Source organism: Macaca thibetana, chromosome 4 (genome assembly GCF_024542745.1).
Source record: "Macaca thibetana thibetana isolate TM-01 chromosome 4, ASM2454274v1, whole genome shotgun sequence".
In the NCBI taxonomy this organism is placed as follows: Eukaryota; Metazoa; Chordata; class Mammalia; order Primates; family Cercopithecidae; genus Macaca; species Macaca thibetana.
Window position 1 is genome coordinate 56,042,602 of NC_065581.1, and position 12,740 is coordinate 56,055,341.

General features: G+C 32.3%; 1 protein-coding gene across 3 annotated transcripts in view; it reads left to right on the top strand.

Annotated features, from left to right (window-relative positions):
- Nucleotides 1-12,740, top strand: part of GFRAL (GDNF family receptor alpha like) — a 70,017-nt gene that overhangs the window by 6,585 nt on the left and 50,692 nt on the right. For 2 of the 3 annotated variants that reach the window (XM_050786156.1, XM_050786158.1), the window contains exons 2-3: nt 3,051-3,185; nt 5,016-5,174. In XM_050786156.1, coding sequence (XP_050642113.1) covers nt 3,051-3,185; nt 5,016-5,174 — 294 coding nt within the window. Of the gene's footprint in view, nt 1-1,078; nt 1,209-3,050; nt 3,186-5,015; nt 5,175-12,740 lie in introns of all 3 variants that reach the window. The other variant, XM_050786157.1, reaches the window with a different exon arrangement.

A 12,740-nucleotide genomic window follows, 5' to 3' on the forward strand; every position in this document is an offset into this window, starting at 1 on the left:
TTCTTATTTTTATAAAGATTGTTAATATTTCTAAAGTTCTTTTTTTGTTGTAAAGAAAAATATAGGAAACTATAATTTTTATAGATCAGGCAGCAACATAATGAAGCTCACAAAATACATTACAGACTCATTATGACCTCAGTTGAAAAGGCAATGGCCTCTTATTTTCATCTTTTACCTCTAAATTAACTTGACGCCAGGTTGCATGAAGGAGGGAAATAATTTCTTAACATTGTTAGAACTAAAATTATACTATTTGATAGGTTGTACCAACATTTCCCATATTATATTTTTTAGAATGCTTGTTTGACATTAAATAGGTCTTATAATGAGGAAAATGTCTGTTGGCAAAGAAATGTGGAAAACAATGAATTTTAAAAACTCAGACCATTTAATAGGATAATGAGTCCTATACGTCTTTAAAAGAGTGATATAATTTGCAGCATTATCCAAAAATAGAAGTTATTTTTCATTAAGCATTACAGGAAAATTCTTGAAAAATCCTAGGTTAAATATAAAACCACAAATCATAGTCAGGAATGAATAAGGCAGATTTTGGAAAGGTAAAGTTATATTTCTGATTCTTGTGGACCAAATCATTGAGGTGGTTTTCTTAGCTGAGTCAATATTTTGTCTGAGTAGAAGGTGTGGAAAATCCTATAAAATAATCTATTAAGTAGCTTGTTCAACCAAAAACTGAAAATGTGTAAGGAAGTAAAACATAATTGGGGAAGATAACATGTAGTATTTCCAAGTGATTATTACTCTGAAGTACTGATGAAATTTTGATATATCCAGGAAATTATCACTTATAAGATTCTTGAGGGGGCTTTTCACAAGATATAATGATTAATGGCATTAATAACCATTTTCTTATAAGTTGAGTTTATGACTTCAAATTCCTATTTCTGGGTCTTTGGAAAACTGGATTTGACCAAGTAACTTTGGGCTAGGATCAAAAGGGTCGTCTTTTTCTTTCTCTGGGCTTGCCAACTAAAGAGTACAAGGGCTTGGCTAGATGTGGTTGTCCATGAACACATGAGAAAACAGAAAGCTGATATGTCCATTTCCACTCCAGCCCTCAGCAAGGAAAATGTTACCAAGCTACACCCATGGGCCTAATCTCCAAGTGCAGTGACCCAGCAAGTAGTACATATGGTCCAATCAGTTGTCTTGGATTCTTCTTATAAGATGAGATTTGGAAAGAGGTAAGATTTAAAAAAAAAAAGATTTCAAGGCCTTACTTGAAGCCGATCACTCTATATTGTCACAGGTGATTCATGATTAACAACAGCGTTTAAAAATTCAAATAATTTCACTCTTATTTAGTTATAGCTTGACTCTCTTGATGACAGTTACTGTAACTGTCTCTGTAACACAACTGCAATCCCCATTTTTTTTCTATTAATTGATTTGGCTAGTGTCAGTTCATATGTTTGCAGAATCAATTTGACTAACTTGTGTAACACATTAACATTGCTATTTTCTTGATTGTTTTTGGAAAATTTGCTGTATTTCTCCTCTAGCAAAAGTAACTTGTAAATATCTGGAAGGTATTATTTTTTTAGATGTTATCCGTTATTTATACATATCTTATATATAAACAACTAATAAGTTGGGTATACGTCAGTATTCATTTATTGAATACCTATACTGCATAATTGTGTTTGATGACAAAAATACAGTTATAAATTATCCTTAATGTCTGTGGGTGAAGCTGTACAATCCAGTGGTGGAAACAAGCACATGAATATATACACTACGGAACAGTAAATTCTGTAATTGGGGGATCCCTACAGTTCTAGTAAGTGGATGAAAGACGTCAAATTCATTTTGGGTGTGGAAAAAGGGGAGGATAGAATTCAAGTAAAGTTTCCAGAAAATAGCTAATAATTGTGTTCAGTTTTAAACAACAAAAAGGGTTATTCCGGAAGAAAAAGAAAGAAAATGCTTATCAGGAACCAGACAGTATGTACACAGAGGTTTAAGACAACATGGATCATTTGGGAAATGATAAATGCTTGAGGTCTTCCAGATTGCACATGGTGAGGAATATGAGAGCCCTGATATGAGAAATCATTTAAAGGATATAAACAGAAAAATGGCAAGACTAGAATAGTGCATTAGGTAGATTAGGGGTTATACAGAGCCTATCTGAATAAGGTTCTGAATAAGATTCAAACTGGAGGTAGACTGACTAATAAGTTAAACAAATGCTCAAAGTGAAAGTCAACAAATTTGGCAAGAATGAATATGGGAGAGTGAAGTTGAGGATGGAAAATAGTCCACCACAAAACCAAGATTTCTAGTTTTGGTGCTTATGTTAATTGTGGCATTATGGATGAAGTAGAGTGGACCACAGTGGAACAATGATGATGAAGACCCGTGAAAGTGTTTCTGAAACATTCAGGTAGAGACAACAATTACGTATCTATGACTGGAACACTGGAAATACTGAGATTGAATTATACATTTGAGAATCATCAGACTTTAGTTCAAACCATAAGAGTACATGGAATTTTCTGCAGAGAATGTATAAAATGAAAATAGAAGAGGTCTGAGAAGAGAACCTAAGCTAAAATTATACTTTACTAGAAAAGTAAAATGATCCTGGGAAGAATTTTAGCTGTGGTCAGAAAATACAAAGTGGATAAATATCAAGAGAACAAGAAGGGAGGACTGGCAAAGGAAAAGTTTCAAAAACAAAAAGTCAACAAAATGCTCAATGGCGAGATAAAGTTTAAAACCATTAAAGGGGTAGAGACATTTTTAAGAGCAGTTTTAATGGAACAATAGTAATAAAAATAATTTATAATTGAAGAATAGATGATGAGAAGTCAAAATGAGCAAATTTAAAGTAATTCATTTAAGAATCTATAGAAAGAAGTATAGATCTACAGCTAGAGAGGAGGTTAAGGTTATTCCCACCATCAATAATTTCACTACATGTTGTTTTCCATAATTCTGCTCCTTATCATGAATAACTTATATTCGAAGAAAATGGATGCCAAACTTATATTACAAACTTGTTTTTGTTGTTGTTATTCAAGCTTTGGGGCTAAGCTTGGAAAATGAATACACTTCCCAAACCAATAATTGCACATATTTAAGAGAGCAATGCCTACATGATGCAAATGGATGTAAACATGCTTGGAGAATAATGGAAGATGCCTGCAATGATTCAGGTAAACAAGTTGCTAAGAATACACTTAAATGATTTATTTTTACTAAGATAAAAATAGGATTTGATATTTCGTCATTATCCTAAGAACTAAGTTTTTCCCTAAGTATCTTACTCAGTCTTGACCTCCAATTGATTCACTTTTAATCATGTATTAGCAAATTTAATTACAAAAGGATTTTCTTAATTACTAAAGTGCTGTAATTACTGATGCTGAGGACAGCATTATTCAAGATTTCAGATTATTTTCTTACCTTTCACGCCATGTATAATGCTACAATTTTACGCATTCTTCTCAGAACCATGGCAGTATTTTTTTCAAATAAAAGGTTATTTTGATTATATATGTCAATGATAAAATAGAAAAAATAAGATTTGTTATAATAATTGTGTATTTGTCCATGTATAATGTACATTTTATATTCTTGAAACATATATACAGTATTTTCAATTCTATGTCAAGAACAAGTAAAGCTATAGTTTTGTTTTTAGCTTGTGCTACCTTCCAAACATTTGTGGGGAGGTTCAAGAGTTGAGAATGCGAATATTGGAGAGTGACTGCTATTTTCTTTTTTTCTTTTGTTTTTCTTTCTTCTTTTTTTTTTTCAGACAGAGTATAGCTCCGTTGCCAGGCTGGAGCTTTGCTCATTGCAACCTCCGCCTCTCGGGTTCAAACAATTCTTTTTCCTGCCTCAGCCTCCAGAGTAGCTGGGACTATAGGTGCACGCCACCACATAGTAATTTTTGTATTTTTAGTAGAGACAGGGTTTTACCATCTTGGCCAGGATGGTCTCAATTTCTTGGCCTCATGATCTGCCCGCCTCGGCCTCCCAGAGTGCTGGGATTACAAGTGTGCGCCACTGTGCCCGGCCTGTATTTCCTTAAAAAGAAAAAATATATATATTTTGAATATTCAAGTAGCTAAATAAGCATTGAATGAGAGCATTATAGTAAGACTCCTTTCACTAAAAGTAGATAGAATAAACTCTATAGTAGAACATAGTCAATTTATACAGTAGAACATTGTATAATCTATTTATTTTGGTGATTAAACTTCTTGCTGCATTTTATAAGGCAATTTAAAATATGCTGTCAAAATATTATATTTAGGTGTCACAAATAGTAACTTATTTATTAATTTCAGTTTACAAATAGCAAGTCATTTGCAGTAAATTGCAATAATATTTGCATAATTATTTTATGTATGAAGCTGAAATATACATATTCTCAAATGTACAAATGAAATAAACTCAAGTATTTTTATTCAGAATAATTAAAAGAAAATGTTCAGGTAGAGGAATATATATTTTTAAATTAATGCAGAAAAAGAAATATTGGTAATTATGAAAGACTTATTCAATAATATTTGTTGAGTGTTATGTGCCAGGACCACATAATTTTTAATGATAAATTTAAAGCCGCCTGCACTCCTCTTACTATAGTCTTACAATGACATGAAAATGAAAGATCAGATTATGACAAAATAGCTAATAAAATAGATAAGCTGATAAAACACTAAGATTAGAGAGCATTCTGGTCACCTCGTGTAAGAGTAGCCTTATTTTTACTGAAAAGCAAGAAATGATGTTCTAAGTAGGAAAAAGCTATTTCGAAATGCAGCAAGTTTTAATATAGAAAGTACATTATGGAAAATATTCAATGAAAATACATGTTTTTTTAAAAATGTCACTTATATGGGCATCCTGCAGCAACCCCAGATAATCTTACCATATTAATTAATTATTCAGATTAATATGTTAAAAGTCCTTTGGGGAGGAAGAGTCCAAAATTATAATAAGATTTGTATCTATAGTGTTATGTGTTTGATTGTGAGATCCAGGTGACCCCTGCAAGATGAAGAATTCCTCATACTGTAACCTGAGTATCCAGTACTTAGTGGAAAGCAATTTCCGATTTAAAGAGTGTCTTTGCACTGATGACTTCTATTGTACTGTGAACAAACTGCTTGGAAAAGAATGTGTCAATAAATCAGGTAATATTTTATTATAAGAAATGTTTATAGTCATGAAAAAGCAAAAATTTCAAAATTAACCACATCTATGTAATCTGATTAATTTTTTTGTAATTTGATTAATTATTTTCAGAGCTTTATTCTTTTTAAAATTTTGTTGGTACATAGTAGGTGTATATATTTGAAGGGTACATGAGGTGTTTTGATACAGTTCTTGATGTACCTTGGGGTTCTGTGAACCATAGACCTCAGCAAGTGCATGACGTATTTCTTTCATTGCTAACCAAAATTCTAAGCTTCATTCGAGTCATTAGAATTATAGATTCACTCACTCAATTCATATATTTGTGAAGTTTATTGTGGCTTTGCATAACACCTAGATGATAGAAGACAAATAATACATTATCTTTTTTGTTAAGGAACTCCAAGTCTCCTGGGAGAAATAAAAATGTAACTAATTGCTAGAGTTGTACTTGCCTTTGCATAGGGACATTTAATCAGGCTAATACACTGAGTAGTGGTGATCAGCTAGCCTGCATGTACCTTTAAGGATACAACAAAGATATTCCAAGAGATGTGCAAGATCAAGCAGTTCTAAAGTGAACAGTGTCCAGTCTTTAATGTCCCTATATACTCCGAAAAGTAATCAACAGAGGAATGCACCTGTTATCACAGAGTCCTCAATTCTTCTTTCACAATCAACCTTCTCTCACTTTATAAGAGGTAGAGTTACCTCTCATCTACATGGAATGGTCTCATCGTCCAACCCATTCAGTCATCCATGGTGGGCTCATTGAACAAATTTCTGTTCCATGATTTTGCGTTTTCCAGAATATCAACAAATGAAGTTATGTAACATGTAGCCATTTTAATTCAGTTTATTTTATTTAACATAATGCATTAGAGATTAATTTTTATCATGTGTAAGTTTATTTTTCTTGATGAGTAGTATTTCATTGTATGAGTGTATAATAGATTGGTTATCCATTCATTATTGAAAGTAAATTGCATTATTTCCAGGTTTTCAGGGATTAAAAATAAGGCTGCTATAAATATTCACATACAAGATTCAGACAAACAAAAGTTTTATTTCACTTACGAAATTGTGGGGTCATATGATAAGTACACGCTTAACGTTACAAAAAGCTTCTAAACTGTAATTCAGATTTAGTGTAACCATCAATGTATAAAAGTTCCAGCTGCTTCATATTCCCAGCAGCACATATTTTTTTTTTGCCATTCTAATATATATTTAGTGATACCACATTGTGGGTTTAATTTGCACTTAATTATAATGTGGAGCATATTTTGATGTGCTGTGTGCCATCTATCTATCTTATTTGGTAAAGTATTTCTTCAAACTTTTGCCCATTTTTAAATTGGTGTTTGTTTATTGAGTTTTGAGAGCTGTTTCTGTATGAATAGATATTTTTTTATCAGAATATGTGTTTTGTATTTTTTTTAGTCTTGTCATTTAAGAGTGTCTTAAAAAAACAGAATTTAAAAAATTTTGGTGAAATTCAGTTTATCATCTTTTCTTTCATAGATCATACTTTTGATGTTTCATCTAATAGATATTTAATTCACATTAACAAAGATTTTCTCATATAATCTAGAAATGATGTAGTTTTAGGTTTTATATTTAGGCCTATGTTATATTATGAGTTAATTTTTGTATATAGTACAAGATATAAGTCAGATTTTCTTCCATGCAAATATCTAATTGTTCCACCCACGTATGTGGAAAATAATATCAATTTTACTTTCCTCAAAAGTCATTTGGCCACATATTAATGGCTCTATTTCTAGACTTTCTATTCTTTTTCATTGAGTTAATTCTGTACTTTTGCAAATATTCTACAGTCTTACTATAGCTTCACAGAAAGTCTTGAAATCAAGTAGTATGATTCCTTTAACTGTTATTTTAAAAATAATTTTGGCTATTCTAGCTCTTTGTCTTTAATTTAATTTAATTTAATTTTAGTTGTTGCTGTAGTTGCTGTTTTTGAAACAGCATCTTGTTCTGCCACCCAGGCTGGAGCACAGTGACCCAGTCTTGACTCAGTGCAGCCTCTACCTCCTGGGTTCAAGCGATTCTCCTGCCAAAGCTTCCCAAGTAGTTGGGATTACAGGCATATGCCACCACACCAGCTAATTTTTGTATTTTTAGTAGAAACAGGTTTTCGCCATGTTGACCAGGGTGGTCTCCCAACTTCTGGGCTCAATTGATCTGCTGCCTCAGCTTCCAAAAGTGTTGGAATGACAGGTGTGAGCCACCGGGCTGGACCACTTCTTTGTCTTCCCATAAAAATTTTAGAATCAGCTTGTCAGTGTCTGCAAAGAATCCTGCTGACATTTTGACTGGACTTACCTTGAAATTATAAACCGATTTACTATGTCAAGTGTTCAGGTTTATTAACACGATATATTTATTCATTTATTTATAAGTTCATTGATTTAGTTCATCAATATTTGATGGTTTTCAGTATATAGTTCTTGCACAACTTTTTAGGCTTCTACAAACACAGCTCAGCTTTTGGTGCTGTTGTAAATGGTAATTTGTTTTACATCTTAACTTTCTATTGATTATAGTGATTATATAGAAATACAATTGATTTTTCTGTATGGAACTTATAGCCTATGACTTGTTAAATGCAATCATTCTATCTTTTATTTGTAGAATCTGCAGGAAATTCTATATAAGTAGTCTTGTCATCTGTAATAGAGTTTCATCTTCCCCTTTCCAATTTGTAGTCTTTCATTAATTTTTCCCTGCTTTATTACCCTAACTAGAGCTTTCAATATAATAGTCAATAGAATTGTTGAAAGTGGACATCTTGCCTTTTCACCTGTCTTAGGAGAAAGTCATTCAGTTTTTTACCATGAAGAGTGTGTTTGTGTGTGTGTTCTTTGCAGGTTCTCTTTATCAAGTGGAGGAAATTCCTTTATATTTCTGGTTTTCTTCATTTTTAAAATCATAAATGCATAAAAATAAATGAATGCTGAATTCTGCAAATTTTTTTTGCCTCTATTACTATTAATTACTTCAAACATTTTTCTTTTTGTTGGGGGTACTCCAATTTTTCTGGCTATTTCAAAATATATAGTAAATTAGTGTTAACTGTAGTCTCCCTACTGTACTATCAAGTACTAGAAATTATTCCTTCTATGTTAATGTATATTTGTACCCATTAACCAACTTCTCTCCATTTCTCCTCCCTCATGTCCTGCCAAGCCTGATCACATTTTTTTCCTTTAGTTTTTTATATGACGAAATTCATTATTTGATTTTTTACTGTTGTTCCAGCCCTTCATTTCAAGGCTAAATTCTATTCAATCATGGTATATTATTATTTTTGTATTTCTGGATTCAACTGCTAACATATTGTTTAAAAAAACTATGTTCATAAAGTATATTGGCATGTTGATTTGTTTTCTTATAATGTCTTTGTCTGGTTTGGTATCTAAGTTATGCTGGCCTTGTAAAATCATTTGGAAAGTATTTCCTCCTCTCCAATATTCTGGAAAAGCACAAAAATAATTGATGTTATTCCTTCCTTAAATGATTGATTTCATTAACCAGTAAAGATATCTGGGCCATGCTTCATTAAAAAGGTTTGAAAATATAAATTCAATGTGTTAACTTGTTGTAAGACTATTCTTGTTATCTGTTTCTTCATGAGTGACCTTTGGTAGTTTGTATCTTCCATTTGCTGAATTTATGTTGGATTTTTATCCTTAAAGTTTTCAGTTTACTGTTTCTTTTTGGTTTCTATCTCTCTACAAAGTTGCTCCTAGTATTTCCTAATTGCCCTTTTTAATGTCTGTAGTAGTTGCAGTGATGTCCTTTTTATGTTTAGATATCGATAATTTGTATAATTTGTGTCCTTTCAGTTTTACTATTCATTGTTTCTTTATGTGTATGTCTGATTTGATTTTAAGGTGTTTCCCATTTTCTTGCTTCCTAACATAAAACCTTGAACCACTGATTTGAGATTTTATTCTTTCCTCATACAAGCATTTAATACTATGAATTTCCTTCCAAGTACTGATTCAGCTATAGCCACACATTTTGATACGTTGTTTTAATTTATATTTATGTCAAAATATTTTCTCCTTTCCTTTGTGACTTCCTCTTTGTTATGATTTATTTTATTATTATTATTATAGTATTTTGAGGCAGAGTCTCTCTCTGTCACCCAGGCTGGAGTGCAGTGGAGTAATCTCAGCTCACTGCAACCTCCTTCCCCTATGTTCAACCTATTCCACTGCCTCAGCCCCCTGAGTAGGTGGGATTACAGATGCATGCCACCACACCTGGCTGATATTTGTATGTTTAGTAGAGACATGATTTTGCCATGTTGTCCAGGCTGGTCTTGAACTCCTGACCTCAGGTGATCTGCCAACATCGGCCTTCCAAAGTGCTGGGATAACAGGCATGAGCCACCGCGCCCAGACAGAAGGTTGTTTAATTTCCTAATATCTGAGATTTCTCAGATATCTTCATTATTGATTTCTAGTTTCATTTCAGTATCATCACATAACATATTTTGTATTATCTCAATTCTTAATTAAAATAATAATTGCCAAATATCACCTGTACAATGTAATACATGCTATACACATGATAAGGATACACACATACACACATGCACAGACAAAGTACTAGAAGCCATAGAGTAAAAAACAATGGTGACTCAGAAGACTTCACAGAATTGTCAGACTTCGGCCTTTTAGGGTAAGTTGGTTTCATTAGGGAGGCAAAACAAAATGGATGTTTTAAGCAGAAGAAATAGAATGAAGTGGGGAGCATTTGGGGAGCAAGAATTCCCTTGTTAAGCTGGATAATAGAATGGAAAAGTATTTCATAACACTGGAAAGAAACCAGATATTTATGAAAAGGAGGAAAGCTGAGCTTACATAACTTTCTAAAGAGATTAGACTTTAAACCGTTGTTATGAGGAGCTATTACATATTTTAAATAGAGGAATGTACCATCAGTTTCTCATAAGATATCACAGGCAGTAACTTAGAGAGGATGGAATGGGGGGCAGAGAAAGACGCAGGTCAAGAATATCAGTTAAAAAGCCATCAAAATAATTTGAGAGAGAAGTAATGCATGCCTAACTAAGGCACTGGTCCTGAGAATTATAATAAAATATATACTTAAGGCCTATTTATGAATAATAATCAATAGGAATTGGTGACCAGTTGGATATAAGGAGTTTAAAATGTATTAAGCATAATCTCCAGGTGGCTGGCTTGGAACAAGGGGATTGCTGTACATTGAGCCAGTAAATGAAAAATTGTACAGGACTGGGGACGAAAGTGATGAGTTGTATTCTGAAAACATTTCATCTGAGGTATGCTTTAGAATATTCGGGTTAGGAATGTTGGTATTATTTTTCCTAAGTTTGCAATGATAAAAAAAATAGTCTGAAAATGTAAAGGAACATGTCTCATCAAGCTGGCATTGGGAAGCAGAGATCTTGAGGAGAGAAATCTAAAACAGAGATACAGAGGTTTATAAGTAGATAAAAAACATAAAGGAGAGTTAGACTGCCTGGGAAAAACACAAAGAGAAGAGAAAGATATTTTCAGAAGAATTTTATAATCTAGTTGAAGAAATCAAAAAGAAGGTTTTTAAATACAGGAAAAGAAGCTACAGAGAGTGGAATTTTTGAAGTCAATGAAAGAGTACATGAAGAAAATTGTCAAAATGCTGAAAAGTCAAATAAGATAGGGCCTGATAATGGCATTAATTTGCTAATTAGTAGACGTTACTAGTTTTAGATTAAGTAGGCTGAAATGTGAGCATGCTGAAATGCTTATTAAAATATATATTGAGTTTTTCAAGATGGTAAGACGTCTGAAACATCTGAACTTAACAGCCTTAATAGCTACTTTTAGCATATCAAATTTTGACAAAATATTGTATATCAACAGAACTATATATATTTAGAGCAGTTAAATTGAAATCAGTTTACATACTAAACCTATTTTTCCCACAGTAGAAATTTATTAAATACTGCTATGTGGAAATATTGATGAATCAGTCATACAAAAACCTTGTACTCAATGAAAGTTTCATATGGACAAGACCTAAAGGAGAAGGCCTAAATATTCCTGGGACTTCATAAAGGACCTGACATGGTTTTTATGTTTACAGAACGCATTCAGCTGATTTGTTATAATTCATGATAAAGAATTATAAAGAAAATAATTTAAATATGAGAAAGAACATGATAATTTAAATCTTAGCATTCTCTCTATGTCAACTGCAGCATCCTCCACAAACCTTCTAATCATCACTTCAATAAAATGATTTTCTCTCCCTGCTTTGCATTCCCAAAATATTCTCCAGAGTACACAGACATGCACTTTTCTATTCTCAAGAAAATCAGTTTTGTTATTTCTTTTTAAAAATATGCTAAAGCACCTAGCATAATGCCTGACACTTAGCAAATGATTAGTAAATATACAATGTCAGTGTTTTTCATTAATTAAACATATTTTGAGCATTTAAATCATGTGTCCATTCATGAAATATTTATGTGTAAACCCTGGAGAATATATAAAAAAATCATCAAATGAAATGAAAAAGCAAAAGTGATGAAGAAAAATATCACTAAAAGAAATTGAACATTAACATGTGGTTCTATAAACTGTAGTGTTTTTTTTACATGTCAGTTTTTGAAAATGCAAGATCATTTGTAATAGCTCTCTTGAAATAACTTTAAATGGTTTTTGAAAAATAACAGATATTGGAATATTTATAAAAATATGTCTGTACACTTTTGAAAACATATTAAAAAATCATAAGTAAATTCATTTATTTAATTTTTAGTCAACCTTACTCTATTTGTAGGAGAATCAGCCCTGTCCTCAGATTTGACTTCACAAATATCACACAATAGTTCCATAAGAAAGATACACCATTAATAGCTGAAGTAAAGGGTGACTGCAATAGCAGCACATGTCTGTCAGGAATCTGAACATCTTACTTTGTTGTAAGAGAATATTAGGAAAATCTGTGAGAGAGAAACAGAACAATCAAAGACCCTTGATGAAGGCCAAATGTGTGCAGTATTAAGAAAAAGCCTGAAAGAAATTGCTTTGTGGAATTGTTAATGCAGTGATTCCTCTAAAGTAGACTGCATTTGGGAATGTTTGAAGAAATTTGTATACAGGATGCTCAAATGAATGAGGTTCCAGCCTTCCTTGACGACTAAGATGAATTCAGTCAGGACCTTGTTTTATGTTGAGATTAACAATGAAATTAATGGTGTCTTGGACCAGAGTGGTAGCAGGGTGAGATGATAACAGATTCTGGATATATTTTGTTACCAGTGGGTCAATAAAAGAGGAAATGAATGAGGTCCATGGACTAGTCTATGAGATACTTCAACATTTACTAGTGTGAGAGAAGAGGAAGGAATCAGCAATGAAAAACGATAAGGAGCTGCCAGAAAGAGCAAATTAGGAAAGTATTGCATCCAAAAGAAAAACGAAGAAAGAGTTTTAAGGAAGGGTGAAAGTTTAAGAAGATCAAATGATTTGGTAGAGACTTCAGAATCAGAAATCAGC